General features: G+C 40.7%; 1 protein-coding gene across 3 annotated transcripts in view; it reads left to right on the top strand.

Moving 5' to 3' along the window:
- TPST1 (tyrosylprotein sulfotransferase 1) overlaps positions 1 to 11,682 on the top strand; it is a 104,193-nt gene extending 92,511 nt beyond the window's left edge. For 2 of the 3 annotated variants that reach the window (XM_074189304.1, XM_074189303.1), the window contains one exon: positions 11,065 to 11,682. In XM_074189304.1, coding sequence (XP_074045405.1) covers positions 11,065 to 11,103 — 39 coding nt within the window. In that variant the 3' untranslated portion in view covers positions 11,104 to 11,682. Of the gene's footprint in view, positions 1 to 8,080; positions 8,131 to 11,064 lie in introns of all 3 variants that reach the window. The other variant, XM_074189305.1, reaches the window with a different exon arrangement.
- Positions 11,683 to 17,322: the final 5,640 nt, after the last annotated feature.

Genomic DNA, 17,322 nt, shown 5'->3' with positions numbered 1-17,322 from the left:
AGAGCACTAGGCCTGAAGTCCTGACTACAAATTCAATCTCAGACACTTCTGGCTGTGTGACCCTAGGCTAATCCTCTGTTTGCCTCAGTTTCTTTATCTGTAAAATGGAGATAATATAAGCCTTCACCTCCTAGGACTGTTGTAAGGACAAAATAAAATTGTAGATATAAGATAATCTTTTCAATATGAACTATTATTTCAACTATACCCCTTATTTGGGCATTATTTTCCAAAATCTTGTGATTCATTCCCATCCCCTTGCTTCCTTTTTCTCCCCTAACTCCAATTCCTTCTATTACCCAGAACCCTCTACTTTCTTTTTTCCTCTCCTGAAGAAATCTTTTTTCAGGAAAAACTGATAATCAGCCATTTACACTTTTGTATGAAATGAATCTAGTGCCACCTCGGGAATATTCATAAATTTCTGTAGTAACTAAGAACACTATATGAAAGTCTATGTTCACCATCAAAGGAATTTCAAGCTTCCTGAAGTCAGATAAATCCTGGCAATCTGTTTAGGACTACACCTAAAAACTGCCTTCAGGAATTTCATTGGTCACCAGATTGGATGGCACTACTTAAAAAAAAAAAAAGAATGCTGCACATCTTGGAGGCTGATAAAAGAACTGAAAATTGCAGAGTCAAGATCCATTGTCCAAATTATTTTAGAGAGGAGTGAAAGGCAAAGCCCAGATGCCCTCAAGACTTGCCTAATGAAATGTCTTTGAAATGAAATGTTTTGAGCAGGGCAGCCTGCAAAAGGATGGCGCATGTGAACAGAACCCTCAGTAACATGGACAGAACACATTTGCTCCCCTTTTCTCCCATAAAGCCTTACACTTCACTTCAAAATTCAATTGTTGGTAAAATTTTTAAAAAGAAACTTGAAATACATCTTTACCAACCACATGATTGAGTAATGAATGCCAGAGGCCTGGGGATTGTGCTTATTAAAGTTCTGGTTTAGAAACATTTGGTTGGGAGGCAAAGGGTAGATTTGTCTGTGGCTTGTTTTAACTTTTTATTTTTCAATTAACTGTAAACAGTATAACTAAATATGCATCTATTTAATACTTTTTATATTTAAAAGGAATCTGACATATTTATTACTACTTTAGTTATTCCTTCTGTTTCTGCTGTTTTTTGTTTGATCATTTAGCTCTGTATTTAGCAATGACATATTTTCATTTCTTGTGATGGTAGTTTGTACATGTTCTATTCTGGGTCTGTTTTCTATTGATTTGCATAACTTCAGCTAAATTTGTCATAATTTCTTCCTAATCTTCATGTGTAATATTTTAATGGCATCCTAGTCTTTATTACATCATCATAGAAGCGTTTCTTCAACTGTTCATCAACAGATGGATATTTGCATTATTTGTGGTTCTTTCTGTAAACTATCTATTAGCTGGGCACTAGCACAACATTGTGGACCAGGTTCTCATTGGGAGATTTTCTCTAAATCTCTAAGATATTGGTTTCCATTTTATATTTCTCCTGGGGAATAGTAGAATTTATCTCCTTTCTCTCTAAAGACCTTTTTAGTTCTGCAAGCGTTTGATCTAACAAGACACTGAACATGGGACAACTTCTTCCTCATTTGGGCAGTGTAGTGATCTCTCTCCAAGTCCAAGATTAGATATCTCCTTTTCATCTTCCACCCTTTCTCTTAGCATAATTCCTTCCTTCTCTTTTGGCCAGAATCTCTTTTCTCTCCCCTTTGATTCTGGTTCCTAGGGTTGATGAATTTGTCTTTCTTGGGGCCACATGAATCAAAGGCTTTTGACCTGGTCACTGTGTAACTTGATTTTGTACAAATCATCTCTCTTAGGAAGGGTTCTCTGGAACTTCCCCCGCTCAAACAGAAGCTTTTTTCTTTTTCATAATCTGGTCTTCCTTCACCCCCTATGCCTCTTTTTTTGAGAAGGGTGCCATCTCTTCTCTAAGTAGTCAAACCAAAGTTTCAGATCTAGGGTGTCAGCTTTGTCATTGATGTGCTGTGACCTGTGATCTGTGAAAATCTAGGATGGGGAGAGTCCATGCCTGAGACAGAAGATCGAAAGAAAAGAGAATGACCCCACTCCTTTGGACATATACCCTGGCATACCCACTAGTTTGTGTTTATGAATTTTTTTTCCTTTTCTTGGTGAAACTCTTAAGGTCCTAGTACTGGAGTTATTGGGTGCTGTAACTTATTTTTGACTGTATATATAATCACTCTCATGGAGCTATTATCTGAGGAGAGTCCATGAGAGAGAATAGTCCCATGACCAGTTTTTGGTCTCAAACTTCACATGCATTTTTTCTCCTTTTCCTGACAGTGGAGAATGGTACTTCCTTCCAAGATGGTGGACTTCAAAACAGGAAAGTATATAAATTCGAAACTCTCCAAACCTAAAGTTGAAAAATGACCATATAAGTTAGGGAGAGACAAAGTTATCTTTAATTCCTCCCCCCCACACCCTGAGCAACTACTCTCAAATTTCTTTCTGAGAACCCAGATCTTGCCATTAATTAGGACACCTGTTGTACAAGAACTCTTTTGGAGAATTGTTTTACTTCATTATCTCATGAAATGAGGTATGGTTTACATTCACCAGATGACATGGTCAGAGGAAGGTACCAGCCTATAAATTCCGACTTTTCAAGAAAGTCCTGTTTCCATCTTCAATGACTGGACCAGAGTAAGTTTCAGAGGCAGTATTTCTTCTTTGCATTACATCCCAAGCATAGCTAAAAATCACAGGACATTAGGAAAGCCAGTCATTTACATGATTCTCCAGCCATCCTTCACAATGGCAGCCACAGTCACCTTTCTAATGCTCAGGTTTGACCTTATTGCTCCATTGCTCAGAAATCTTCAGTCTCTCTCCAGAGCCTTTAGGATGTAATGGAAGGTCTTCCACAAATGGATTCCAGTCTTATTTCACCATAGGTCCCCTTCACATGTTCTCCCAGGCAAACCAGACCATGAGTTGCTTCCCATCCTTAGCATAGACTAGTGCAAGATGGCCCACTGCCTCTTCCCTACCTGTTGACACTATGACCTTTCTTCATTGCTCAGTTCAGGTTCTGCCACTTTCATGAAGCTTTTCCCTTATCCTCCTGACTGAAAATATTTCTTAACTCCTCAGTTTTTCCTACAGGACTGTCTGATTCTTCCCCTCCTTCCGCTTACCTTAGACTTGGCTGTGGTTGTGTTGGATGACTCACCTCAAACTGAGACTTGATGTCCTTCCTCTTTCAATATATTTCCATTAAAACCCATTTTACCTTTAGCAAGAACATGGTTCAGGAGCTGTTAGATCTTGTTAGACCTAGATAATTGCTGGCAAAGTCCACTTCCCTCTTCTTGTAAGGGAAAAGGAGTCTTTAGTTGGGAAGAAGGCCAGCATTGTCACAAGGATCTCTTTATCAGTGTAGATTTAATAACTAGATTGCTTCCCTGTACCTCTTTGTGACAAGGCAGGTGTAAATGAAAAATGAAGTAATTGGTTTCTTTTTAAATAAAGTTCTATTGGAACATTAAGATAACAAACAATAAAATGTTAACCGACTTTGGGGCGGCTAGGTGGCGCAGTGAATAGAGCACTGGCCTTGGAATCAGGAGTACCTGGGTTCAAATCCAGCCTCAGACACTTAATAATTACCGAGCTGTGTGGCCTTGGGCAAGCCATTTAACCCCATTGCCTTGGAAAAAAATCTAAAAAAAAAATGATCGGCAAAATGTTAATGGACTTACCAAAGAACGAAATTGCTCATTACTATGAATCATCATTCAGTAAAAATGACTTCAGACCACTAATAATCACATATCAGAACGCTCCTCAGGTTTCACCTCCCAGGCAACAAATTGTTAAAGATTATGGAAGATGGCAATAGACAATTATTTGCTTTTTTGGGGGGGATGGGAGGAGTTATGGAAAGATAAACTAATGGAGCTCTGAATTGATCTGACCTTTATGTAAACAATTTGAATTTGTACTGAGAAAGTGACTTCACTAAGGTGAAGGTCAGCCTAGCCAAGGCCATGTACTTCAGCTTGGTATTTCAGATCATCAGTCTGACTCTAGCCTGTCATTTCAGCCAGTAACTCAGAGTCCCCCTGCTTAGCCCATATCCACAGGGTCAATGTGAAATGTTTGTGGTGAAAAGAGAGGTCCTGGCAATCTAACACATTTATAGCAGCTCTTATTAGGAAAGCAGAGTCCTGGAAATGAAAGAGCTGCCCATCAATTAGGAGGCACTCACTAAACTTGGATGATGCCCTCAGTGAAGCTGGAGGTGGGAATGCCATCTCTCCTGTCTCCTCCATAAGAACCTTCATTTTCATATGCTCCCCTGATGCTAAACCTGGGCTTCCCAGGACGGGGAAAGAAACTTCCCCTAGCTTTCCTGCCCTTCTCTGTCACAGCCAACCACAGCTCCCTCTCCAGAAGCTGCTGTCAACTCATGCCCATAGCTGCCAACTTCTGGTATTGAAGGAACTCCTTAAGGAGACAGAAATAGTTGCGAGCTTCTGCTAATAGATTATGATAAACCTGGTGGTGTGAGAACTCCTTGGGAGCAGGACCTGCATTCTATGCTCTTCACTTGCTTTCCATTAGTCTAGAAAAGCCAGAGGGACGATGGCTGGACAGATAAGATGGCAGCAGACATTTTTATTGGCAAAGTCGTGGCCCCCTTCTCTTTCTACATTTGTCTGACAATCTCATTCATTCCTACACATTCACCTACCACCTCTGTGCAAGTAATTCTCAGTTCTATATTTGCAAGCATTACATCGACATTCCAACTGCCTACGGTATTAGCCACCCTGGGGCCTTACCAATACCACAAACTCACTATGTTCATTTTATTAGCCCTAAAACTTGTTTTTCTTCTGACTCCATTTTTTTTCTGTCATCAGCACCACCATCCCCCCCAGACTCCCACTTTTCACTCTCCCTTGTATCACCTGTTAATCAATATTAATGCCTTTAAAATTTCTCTGATCTTTCCCCTACCTCTCCATCTCCATGGCTGTCATTCTGCTACAGGCCCTCATTATAATCCATCTGGAATCTTACATTAGCTTCTTTACAGGCCCTTCTGTCTTCATTCTCTGCTCCCTTCTCATCTACTCTGTGTAGTAGAACTGATCATGTCACTTTTCTACTCAGCACTCTAGGCCCCCTTTTCTCTTTCAAGTCAGGCTGAGTCTCCTTCAACCATTATAAAAGACCCTCCACCATCTGATATCCAGTCTTTCCAGACTAATCTCATACTTTTCCTCTCCACATACTTTGTAATCTAGTCAAACTGAACTACTTGCTCATAATTCATTCCAAGCCCTGAATCTACTCATGTCTAGAATGCCCTCTGTCTGCCTGTTGAATTGTACCCAGTCCTAAAGGTTACCTCCTCACTCTTCTTTGATCTCAGCTGCTAATAATTCCCCTACCTTCATGACTTCTTGCATATATATATATTTCTTTTGTGTTACTGATATCAATTAGTAAGCTCTATGAAGGCAGGGAATATCTCATCTCAATTTTGAGTCACTTTCAACCCCTAATCCAGGGATTTCAACTCTGTGAATGTTTAGAAAATATTGACTGAATTTGACTTTTATTGCCTAAAGACCTTTGGTCTATCACAAACTAGTTGAAATTTGGGTTAAAGTGGTCAGACTTAGGAAATACATTTTCAGTAGTCAACTGAAGCCAAAGAATTCACATAGGTCAGCCTAACTGAGGATGATCCTGAAGTCTGAATATCATTTATTTTTTTTTGTGTGTATTTTTTTGTTGTTGTGTTTTTTGGGGTTTTTTTTTTTTTTTAGGTTTTTGCAAGGCAAATGGTGTTAAGTGGCTTGCCCAAGGCCACACAGCTAGGTCATTATTAAGTGTCTGAGACCAGATTTGAACCCAGGTACTCCTGACTCCAGGGCCGGTGCTCTATCTACTGTGCCACCTACCCGCCCCTATCATTTAGTTTTTATCTTACAAATCATTTATGGACCTTGAAGAGCGATTAGGATAGAATTTATATTATCACTAGCTTTGAGGGAGGGGGACAGGAATGTGAGCACACATAACTTGAGAGCAACCACAGAGCCAGCAAGACTTGAGTTTTCATCCCATGATAGATACTGAGTGTAGGACCCTGGGCAAGTCATAGCACCTCTTAGTTGCCTAGGCAACTCCAAAGACCATAAGTTGTAAAACAAGTGTTTACCTTCATGGGTAAGGGTATACTTCTTCAACTTCAAGTTCCCTTTACCAGTGGTTCTATACTCTTAAAAAGTATTTAGGACCTGGGGTGGCTAGGTGGTGCAGTGATAGAGTACCGGCCCTGGAGTCAGGAAGACCTGAGTTCAAATCTGGTCTCAGACACTTAATAATGACCTAGCTGTATGTCCTTGGGCAAGCCACTTAACTCCATTTGCCTTGCAAAAAAATCCTAAAAAAAGTATTCAGGACCCAAAGAGCCTTTTTTAAAAAGAGAGTAATATATCTTGACCTGTCATATTAGAAATAAAAACTGTTAAAAGTTTAAAATATTATTTTAAAATAATAATGAGCCTATTCTATGGTAGCATAAATTACTGATTTTAGGAAAAATGTATTTTCCAGAATAAAAACACAAGAGTGGCATTATTTTACATAATTATTGCAGATCTCTTTAATGTCTAGCAAACATCTCTATTCTCATATCTGCTTCTATATTCAGTCTGTGGCTACAAAATGTTATTTCACTTGAAGCATAGGAAGAAAATCTGGTATCACAAAGATAAGTGGTTGGAAGAGGAAGGAGTATTTTAAGAGTCAAATAACATTTTAATATTATTAGGAAAAGAGGTCTGCTTCACACATCCTCTGAAATGACCTTGGAACTACTAGAGTTCCCTGGACCAATGCACCAAACTAATGAAATGACAGGCTTAACCCCTGTCCTTATTAATAAAAAAGAGGGAAAGTGTGGTTTGGATAACCCCACAAAAGACTAAACTATAGGGGATACACAAGGAAATGGAGGGGGTATCACTTTTCCAGGCAGTTCCTGGAAGTGATTACCAAAGAAGGCTCCCAGGATGGGCTTGAAGGAGGACTGGAGCTATTTGGAATGAGAGTAGTGTCGATTGTAGTAAACAACGGGTCCCCAAAGTGTCATCTCATGGCAGTCAAGTCTCTACCTCTAATCTTATTTTTGAGGTTGATTTATTTTGCCAATAGTTAGGAAGGTCAGCCTAGCCAAGGCCATATACTTCAGCTTGGTATTTCAAGTCATCAGTCTGACTCTAGCCTGTCATTTCAGGCTTAATTCCCATTCATCTCTGCTCCACACACCATCTATTCCGCCAAATGTTCCCATAATTTAGCCTTTCATCTCCAGCCCTCATACCTGGCTGGCTAGTATACATTCCTTCCTCCCCTCCACCTGTCACAATCCTCAGCTCTGTCCAGGCTCCTCTGCTGGGTCACCCCCAGAGGGGAAACCTTTTCCAATCCCTCCTTGTTCTTCTTCTTCCTCAAATTGTCTCATGTTATCTTGGCTTTTTACTCTTTTCTGTCTCCTAGTAAAGTATCAGTTCAGTTTCAGGTTTTAGGGTTCACATAGTATGGGGAGATCAGTAAATGTTTGCTAAATTAATTTGAATACCTTCAGATTCCATTGCTTCAGTTCACAAATTTGGACTATTTGGGCTTAGTCAATCAGGGTTTTCTTCTTCCTCTTGGAGCTATCCCTGGGTTTGGATCCATCAGTAGTTGTTAAACAGAAGACCTGAGTTTAAATCCTGGCTCGGTCATTTTTTCCCTGTGTGGCCTTAGGTAAGTCACTTGAGCCTTGTAGACCTGTTTCCTCATCAGTTCAAATAAGAGGACTAAAGTAGATGAGCCCTAGGGTCCCTTCCAGCTCTAAATCTCTGAGCCTTTGGGTGTTGCCTGGGTGCTGCCAGATGACAGATGCGATGCCTGGCTTTCTTGGTTGCTGCTGCTGCTATTGCTGCTTACTTGGGGTCACTTGGCCGGTAACACCAGTGTCTTGCTCTGATTGACTGAAAGGTGTTTAAATTATTCTTTGCTTCCCTTAACAGAATGAACTGGGCGAGTAGAGAAGAGTGGAGACGCCTCTGTCACACACAAGGTGATGGTCAGAAGCTCCAAGGGTGTTTTGTGTTTTTCTAATTGAGGTTATTTTAACAAGACAGTTTTTAGGCGAGAGCCCAACAGGAGCTGCTCTCACGGACCTGGGGAATCTGCCTAGCTCCTTTTCTGCCTTTATGTAGGTAGCTGCCGACAGTCCCAGATTAGACACTGGAGAATCTTAGATCTGGAAGGGACCCAGGTACTAGTGCCAAATACAATAAGACAACTCCTGCCTTGAACACAGAAGACCCAGGTTCAAATCTCACCTCTAGAAATTGGTAGCTGTGTGACCATGGGCAAGTCACTTAACTTCCTCCTCTGTAAAATGGATATTGTGACAATAACGGTAAGACCTGGCTTCCTAAGGTGACCATCAGACGAGTCAAGCAGTCAGGAAACTGAGGCCTCTGGAAGTTAAATACTAACCCACAATTATACCACCATCAATCCCTAGGGCTGAGGATCAAAACCAGGTGTTTAGACTCCAGAGGCAGCATTCTCTTAGAGGATCAAGAAAAATTATGTCTGGAAAAGATCAGATCAGCCTGAGAGACTGCCAGAGAAACCATTGCTGGCACTGTCATTTCAGGGCAGGAACTGAAGGTCTGAGGGAGCTCCCAAGGCCCTGGACCCACAGTCTCCATCCTGGAGTGACAGTGCAGCCTACTTTGGCTTAAGCGTTTTGGATGAACGTTTACAAATCATCATTTCTCCCTCTAGCCTTAGCTTGTGAATTGTACCATGTTAATGAATCACACATGTGAGGAGCCAGTCTTCACATATTACTGACTGGAAGGGAGTATATTCATTCAGTAATAAATCCTAACTAGGGTGTGCAGCAGAATTTCTAGGGCACAGGCTGATTCCCATTATTGGACCATGTAGTCCATGCTAATCCTTATTATTAAAGTTCTAGGTCTAATTTGGGGAACAATCCTCAGAAGCCAAAGATGAAAAGTAGCCCCCACCAAGATGACCAGGAATTCTGGGAGACCCAAGCTGAGTAAAGGGCATTTTTGCTTGAGAGGGTGAGGTGTGAGAGGCAGAACCTTGGCATGGGGATCGGAGGACCCACATCTGAATCTTGGCTTTGCCTCTGAGTCCCATATGACCTGGAAGGAGTGACTTCCTCTGAACTTTCCTTTCTGTAGAACAAGGGCTCAGACAAGATGATCCCCAAGTCCACTTGTGACTTGAAGCCACCTGGTCCTTGTTTCTTGAGGTTCATGGGGTGCCCAGTCCTGCCCACTAAGAGATGGATAGACAAAAGGATGGAATCAGAGCACCCAGAGCTGGGCTCCCCTCCAAAGCCAGACTTCTTGACTCTGAACATCCTACTAAGGGTTGAGATGGACTGAAGAGAAGGGGACGTGGGATGTTACTGATGCTGGGAACTCTCAGGGAGGAGATCCTTCTGCCAAAGTAACTCAGAAACTGCTCTGCAAATTAATCTTGAAGGCCATTGAAAGGATGAATGGCTGACCCAGGCTCACACAGCCAGTATATATGGTAGAGTTGGAATTTGAACCCAGGACTTCCTTGATCCCAGGTCAGTCCTCAGGCCACCCTGCTATGCCACTTCTCTGGGAGGCTCCTTCTCATCCAAGCTCATCCAAGAAATGGGGTAAAGCATCTGAAGGGAATCACAAGGTGGATTTGGAGGACAATGAACTTTCCTATGCCTCCTTTGAAGGCATTTTTCATGCCCATAGTTCACAATGAGAGAGATTTGGCATTGAGATAATCTTAGGGGCCAGAGCTGTGAAACAACTCCAGAAAGTACTGCCAGCCCCTCCTGGAGCTTTTTCCTTTCCTGATTATAACCTGTTGATGTGGAGATCTCCAGTAGGTTGTTGCACCTTCCTGAAGTTTGAATCTTTAAATAACCTCACAGAAGGGCAGAGGAGAGGAGCTGTTGGAGTTTCCATGCACCATCCATAGAACCATTAGATGATCCCCATCTGCCTTTCCCTGGAGATCATCCAGGGTATAATACTATGAGTGGCAATAGTGACTCATGGAAATAGCTATTAAAGGTGAAAATAATGCTTCCTTTACAACAATCCTCCTGGGATGGGAAGATAAGCAGTGTCACATTTCATAGATAAGGAAAACTGTTGATGTCAGTAGTGGAATTTGAACCCAGGTCTCTCCTAACTTAGAGCTTAGTTTTCTTAGAGACTGTAAAATAGAGACTTTGCAGGATTTGGAGACAGTGTCCTCTGACTCTCAAATTCTGTGATTCTCAGTAAGAAACACTGAATTCTAATCTCACCTTCAACCCTAGTCACTGTGTGGCCATAAATACATTGGTAGATTCCACCTCAGAAGCTTCAAGTCATGTGATCTTGAGAGCTCAGTTTCCTTATCTATAATATCTGAATAATCAGAGTATCTGCCTTCTAGGGTTGTGATAAGGAGCAAATCTGATATTATACAATGAAGTGCTTCATAAAAAACAAAGATCCGTTCTTATTTTGCCGCAGCCCTTCTAAGGCCTAATGACTCTAAAAGTGGAGAAGCTGGTCTCCCTCACCCCCTTTCTGGCCATGTTGCAGTGGACATGCCTTGGCCTACATGGTCCCGGTGGTCCCAATCAGCTCTCAGGTTCTGTAATAACCCATCGGAGCCATCATACAGGATTGCTCTGAGACTAAAACGAGATTTTATGTGGAGTTCTTAAACCCATCCAGTAAGCATTTCTGAAGGGCGTTTTTGTCAGCCTTTAGGCTACGTTCTATATGTATTGGTGTATGCACACATATATTTATAGACAATGTGCTTTGCAAATCTTAAGGCACTATTTAAATTTCAGTTTGTTAGCTTTTTGACTCCCCTCTATTTCCCTGCCTCAGTGTGGGAATTTGAGGCTGAATGGGTTGCTGGGATTTGAGAGTATACCTATAATAACTTTCTGTCTCCTCCACCCTAGGAAGGAATTCTGCCTTTTCCAGGAATGGGCGATCTCTAGGAATGTCCATCTCTCCGTCCAGTGGCTGGGACTTCACAACCTGCATCTTCAGTTTCTTTCACTCTGTTCTCTCTGGTACATTCCTTCCCATGTGTGGTTCCATCATGCATACTCCAGCTGTCACAAGTGAATTATTGCCCTACCAGGATCCTGGTGTTCTTCAGTGGTCACAGAGTAAGGTGGATCTAACCGGGGTAAGAGGTCAGGAGGGAAACCATGCCCACCTGGGTCAATTCTCGGCTGCAACTGCTCTGATCCACGTCTTTCCTTCATTTGATTCCAGATCTTCCTTTTGCAAAATGGATTTTCTCTTTAAAAAAGACTGAAGGGTCTAAGCAAGGGGAGCTTTTGGAATGGGTGGTCTGTGCTCGTCCCAGATGTCTTGTAGAACAGTTGTTCCTGTTTAAATCTTATTCATGTGGATGATGTTAAATAGCTTGATTATTTAAAGAATTATGTGTCATTTCTGAGAGGGTGGGGAATCATGTACATTTACAATTCAATGACTTTTGTATTTTATTTTTCAAAATAAAAGCTCTAAATGTGAGGCTCTCTAGTGGTGTCCATCTCTTCTTTCTACCGGGACTGTATGTTATATGATGCCAAAGCTACTTTGAGCCAAGCCGAGCAGGGGCATGAGCTCTCCCTGCTCCTTTGGGATATTTCCACAGGAGTCTGGTTGTCTTGACCTTAATAAATATTAATCTGTTAAACAAATAGCATAGTTCAACATGTACTTGTTCCCTATTCTTCAATTTCTTGCCTCTGTTCTGAGCCAGTGACATTTCTCTGTACCAGCTGCTTTCAAGGAACAGTCTTGATTAGCCAGATCACCATCTGTCAAATTAATCTAAAGGCTAATTTTTGATGCATTTTGTTTTATTTTTCTGATCACATGAACCTGGACTGTGTTCTTCACCCCATTCAGCTAATCTTCCTGCATCACATTAGTGCCCTGCTTCAAGGATTTGCTGTTCATGCCTACCGTGCCATGTCTAAATTTTGTTTGGCATTCAAAGCTCTTCACAATTTGATCTCGTCCTATCAACCCAATATTATTTCCTACCATTTTCCAAATTATACCCCCCTTACCCATCATTTTGAGCATTCCTCTTCATTGTCCAGGCCCATGTTCTCCCTCACTTGAAATGACCTCTGTTCCAGCCATCCCTCCATCCCTCCAGATTCATTCCATTCTCACAGTCCTCTCTCCAGTTCCACTTATTCCATTAAGCATTTGTTCTACTGATTAAACCATCTCTTACTTTCTCTTTTCCTGGATATATAGCACATATAACCTAGAAAGCTTCCATTCATGCAATGTTTTACCAATTAAGAACCTTTTTTTTATATGAATGTTCTCATTTAATTTTGTCAGTTGTAAAATGAGGGGGTGAATTAGATGGCCTCTAGATCTCTTTCTACCCTAAACTTATGACCCCATGTTATATCTACCACTGGGCTTCACTTTCCCTTTTGTAAAATAAAGGCCCCTGAGATCCTTCCAAGCTCTCTGTCTGTGGTTCAATGACTCTCACAGTGACCCTGGGAGATAGGCAATATTTTGAACTTTTAAACATCCACTTTGCCCACTCAAGCCTTCTGACCCCCATGTGCTTTCTGGGCTATTCTGTCCCTGGCCAGAATGTTTTCTTTTTCTTTTTTTTTAACATTTCAAATTTTTTAATTATATAAATATTTTATTTATTTCCCAATCATATGCAATAGTAGTTTCTACCAATCAATTTTTGGTAAGGTTTTGAATTTTACAATTTTCCCCCCTCTCCCTTCCCTCCCCCTCCCCCCAGCAGAAGGCAATCCAGTATCACCTTTACATTTGTTTCTATGATATATGTAGATCAAAATTGAATGTGTTGAGAAAAAAAATCCATAAGGAAGGAAGAATATATTAAAGATAGCAAAATTATATAATACATAAGACAATTTTTTAAAAAAAATTGAAGATACTTTTTGGTCTTCATTTAAACTCATAGATACAGATGGTATTTTCTTTTTTAAAAAATTTTAGGGGCGGTGGCTAGATGGCGCAGTGGTGCCTGGGTTCAAATCCAGCCTCAGACACTTAATAATTACCTTGCTGTGTGGCCTTGGGCAAGCCACTTAACCCCATTGTCTTGCAAAAAAAAAAAACTAAAAAAAATTATTTATTTAAAGCAATGGGGTTAAGCGATTTTCCCAAGGTCACACAGCTAGGTGATTAAGTGTCTGAGGTCAAATTTGAACTCAAGTCTTCCTGACTCCAGGGTCAGTGCTCTATCCACTGCACCACCTAGCTGCCCTCCAGATGGTATTTTCTACTATGGATCTCCTAAAATTGTCCCTGATCAATTGCACTGATGGAGTGGGCCTGTCCATCAAGGTGGATCATTGCCCCGTGTTGTTGTTAAGGTATATAATGTTTTTCTGGTTCTGCTCATCTTGCTCAGCATCAATTCATACAAGTCTTTCCAGGCTTTGCCAGAATGTTTTCTTAAAAAATCCCAAATGATGGTCTCAGCTTAGTCTCAGCATCTAAAACAGATCATTCTGTCCTTGGCCCACTCTAATTTTCTGGAAGTTTTTCCATCTATTGAGCCAAATCTGCTGGGTCACAATTTCCACCCATAAAGACTTGCTGATTAAGAGGTGGTGACATAATATGGTAGAACAGCCAGAGATGGGTCAGTGAGCTGGCCTGACCAGGAGATTTAAGAAGGAGCCATAGCTTTACCACTTACTAGCCTTGTGACCATCATGAGCTTCTGTGAGCCTCAGTTTCCACAGCTGTAAGGTCAGAATAATAATCCCTACATAGAGTATTAATAACTTCCAGGATTTTTGTGAAGGTCAATTAAGATAAATTATCTGTGTAAAATACTTTGTAAACCTTAAATCTCTTTATGAACACACCAATACATATATATCAATGTAATGTCAATATGTCAAAAGTCAGTAAGTACATCATATAAATGTAATGAAAGGCTAGTTGGCATAATGGTTAAAGAGCCAATAACCTCAGAGCCAGGAAAAAACAGGTTTTAAGCCTTACCTCTGACCCTTTCTGGTTATGAAACACTGGGTAAGTCATTTACTTACTTACATATATGAATGAATATGGATACTTAATATTTGGAGTGTCCCAAAAATCTCAGTGCAAGTTTTAGTTGTAATAACACTACAGCATTTTAATATGTTACTTTCTCCAGACTACTACTCTTGCCATCAATTATAGAATCTGGGCCAATCCCTGAATCTCTCTAACTGTAGATTTCTACCTCTGGGCTAGAATCAAATGATAAAGGCAAGGTAGCACAGTGGAGAGAATTAGAGATTTGTTGAAGTCCAGAAGACTTGGCGTCTAGTCCTGCCACTTGACTGGCTTCCTCTAGGGTTGGAATACTCAGTCTGGAAGGACCCTTCCTAGGCTAATATTCTCTTTGCCAGAAAATGTCCATAGCATTATGGGAGCCTTGGAGCTGGAAGTGACTTATCCAACCCCCTCATTTGAAAAATGAGGAACCAAGCTCTGAGAGATAGAGTCACTGGCCCAAGTCATCCATCTGGTAGGTGGTAGGATAGGCACTGAGTATATTAAGGATAGGAATTGGGCCTCATGTTCATTAAAGTGAGAACCAGGTGTGAGTCAGGAAACACTCTGGGGTATTCTCGTGTGCTCTGACCCAGGAATTGTCTGATGAACCAGTCTGGTTCCTCATCCAAAAGAATAAAGGGTGAGGGAAAGAAGCAAAAGCATCAAGGGAGCAGAGTAGAAATAGCAATAATACATTTATATTGGACTTAAAAACATATAAACCACTTTCTTTAGTATGATTCTATGAATAATAATAAAAATAAATAATGCTAGTAGCCTTTCGAGAATGGACTAAGACTTGCAAAAATAAATCATTTGAATCTCATAACCATCCTTGGGAGGCAGATAGGTGCCACTATTACCCCAAATTTACAGAGAAGGAAACAGAGGCACAAAAGGTTAAGTGATTTGACCAAGGTCACACAGCTAGTAAGGGTCTGAGGCAGGATTTGAACTCAGGACTAAATGACTCCAAGCCCAGTGCTCTATCCGTTGTTTCCCTGCTACCTGTGTATTCAAACCTAGGTGCACCTCTTCCCCTAGTATCATGCCACCTCCCAAAAGAGCCCAGGCCTTGTCTGATGGTCTCTTCCAGTTCCAACTGTCTATGTTCCAGTACTTCCCTAAGAAAAATAAGAATGTTGTAGTTAGAAAGGACCTTGCAGCCTGTCTCCTCCCACCTTAGCAAGGAGAAAACTAACTCCGGAGGATGAGAGTGATACAATCATATGATGTCAGAGCCAGAAAGAAGCAAAGCCATTTGATCCAGAGGCATTGACCATTTTTGTGTCCTGTCTGGTGAAGCCTCCAGGGCCCATCTCACAACCATCTTTTAAAATGCATAAAACAAGAATTCCAAAAGAAATACATTAAATGGAAAAATTGTATTTATTGTATTTTAAAAATTGTATTAAATTTTTTTAATATTCATCAAATCTAGGTTAAGGCCTGATGTAGTCCAAACCTCTTCTTTTATAAAGAATGAGGAAAGGCGTTGGCTTGAGCAAAATCACATAGCTAGTTAGTTACAGGGGCAAGACAGGGGCAGATCTCCTGTTTCCTGTTGAAGATTCTTATCTGCTGTTCTCATAGGTTAGAGAGGGCCTTCTAGCCCTGTGAGGTCAGACTAACAACATGAGATCACCTTTTTGTCCATACCTTCCCACTAGTAGAGCCTTGTGGGGAAAATAGGGTGCGGTCTCTGCTCTCCAGGCTATGGATCCTAGTGAGGGCACCTAGGTGATGTAATGTAATAACCTTGGAGTCAGGAGGAAGGGATTTCAAATCGGGCTTCAGACACTTGCCACTTACTAGCTGTGTGACCTGGGCAAGTCACTTAACCCTAATTCCCTTACATCCAGGGCCATCTCCAGTCATCCTTATTCATATGTGGTCACTGGACCCAGATGGCTTTAGAGGAGAAAGTGAGGCTGGTGACTTAGCAAAGTCCTCCCATTTCAAATCCAATTCATGTATTTGTCATGACATCACCTCCCTGATGTTGTGGTCTTCTTTGAGAATGAAGGACAAACATCATCATCATCATCATCATTCCAATGAGGGCCCCAAGTCATTCCATGAATTTGGGGAAAGTGACAGTTAAGTCAAGGAGCTATATATGGACAATGACTTACAGAACAGATTTGAGTTTTCCATTCCCTTCCTAGTGGGTGGGAGAGGATGCCTAGAGAAAATGTTGAAAGAATTAAAGTCAGCATGATTTCTCCATAAGAAATGATGCAGAAAGAATGGGTATAGATCTATACCAGGCTCACATAGTTCAATGGTAATTAAAATATAAATATACTCACACACACTAGGAAAGAAGGATTAGAAATAAGACTTTATTTTTTTAAAAAAGCTATCTTTACTTTTTATTGATGCCATTAGTTTTTTTATATCACATTACTTTTCAAATATACCTCTTCTTCCTTCCTCTGCCCAACAAACCATCCCTTGTAACAAAGAATAAAAAAAAAAAAGAGAGAGAGAAAGAAAAGGCAGTTCTGGCATACCAACCACTAGGTTGTTTCTAATAAGATATACAATATTCTTTTCCCATAACCCTTTTCTACAGAGCGAGACGTGCTTATTTAGTTAAACATTTTCCAGGACAGTTCAATATGTAAAATGAGTACAAATAGACGGACTTGTTTTGCTTGACTGCTCATTAATTACAAGGAGAAAAAAAAGAGAATGAAGAAGTAGTTAAGTCACATTTTACCAGGTTGGCAAGATCCTTCAAACCAAATTAATGTCACCTTCTGTGATTTCAAAATGAAGGTGGTAGAGAAAAGAATGTCCATAAATATGGAGAAAATGTCATTCCGAATTAAGAATAAAAAGAAGTACAAGGGAGTCCGAGCGCAATGAAGGCTGCAGCCCCTGGGTCCTGAATGTTTCTTTCCAGGGAGAAATAGGAAATGTTAGATGAGTCTATCATCCAAACTAAGGAAACTGACATCCATATACATAATATAATATATTAAGCAGGAAAGAGTGGTTTAATGAAATAATATTCCAAAGCAAATGAAACCCAAGAACAGTTTAAAAAAGGGATGTGTATGAAACTGGGAACATCTGTTACATAGACTTTGAGGAAGTTTAATTATATAAGAATAACAAAA

Source organism: Macrotis lagotis, chromosome 5 (assembly GCF_037893015.1).
Source record: "Macrotis lagotis isolate mMagLag1 chromosome 5, bilby.v1.9.chrom.fasta, whole genome shotgun sequence".
NCBI lineage: Eukaryota > Metazoa > Chordata > Mammalia > Peramelemorphia > Peramelidae > Macrotis > Macrotis lagotis.
This window is presented reverse-complemented; position numbering and strand designations above follow the sequence as displayed.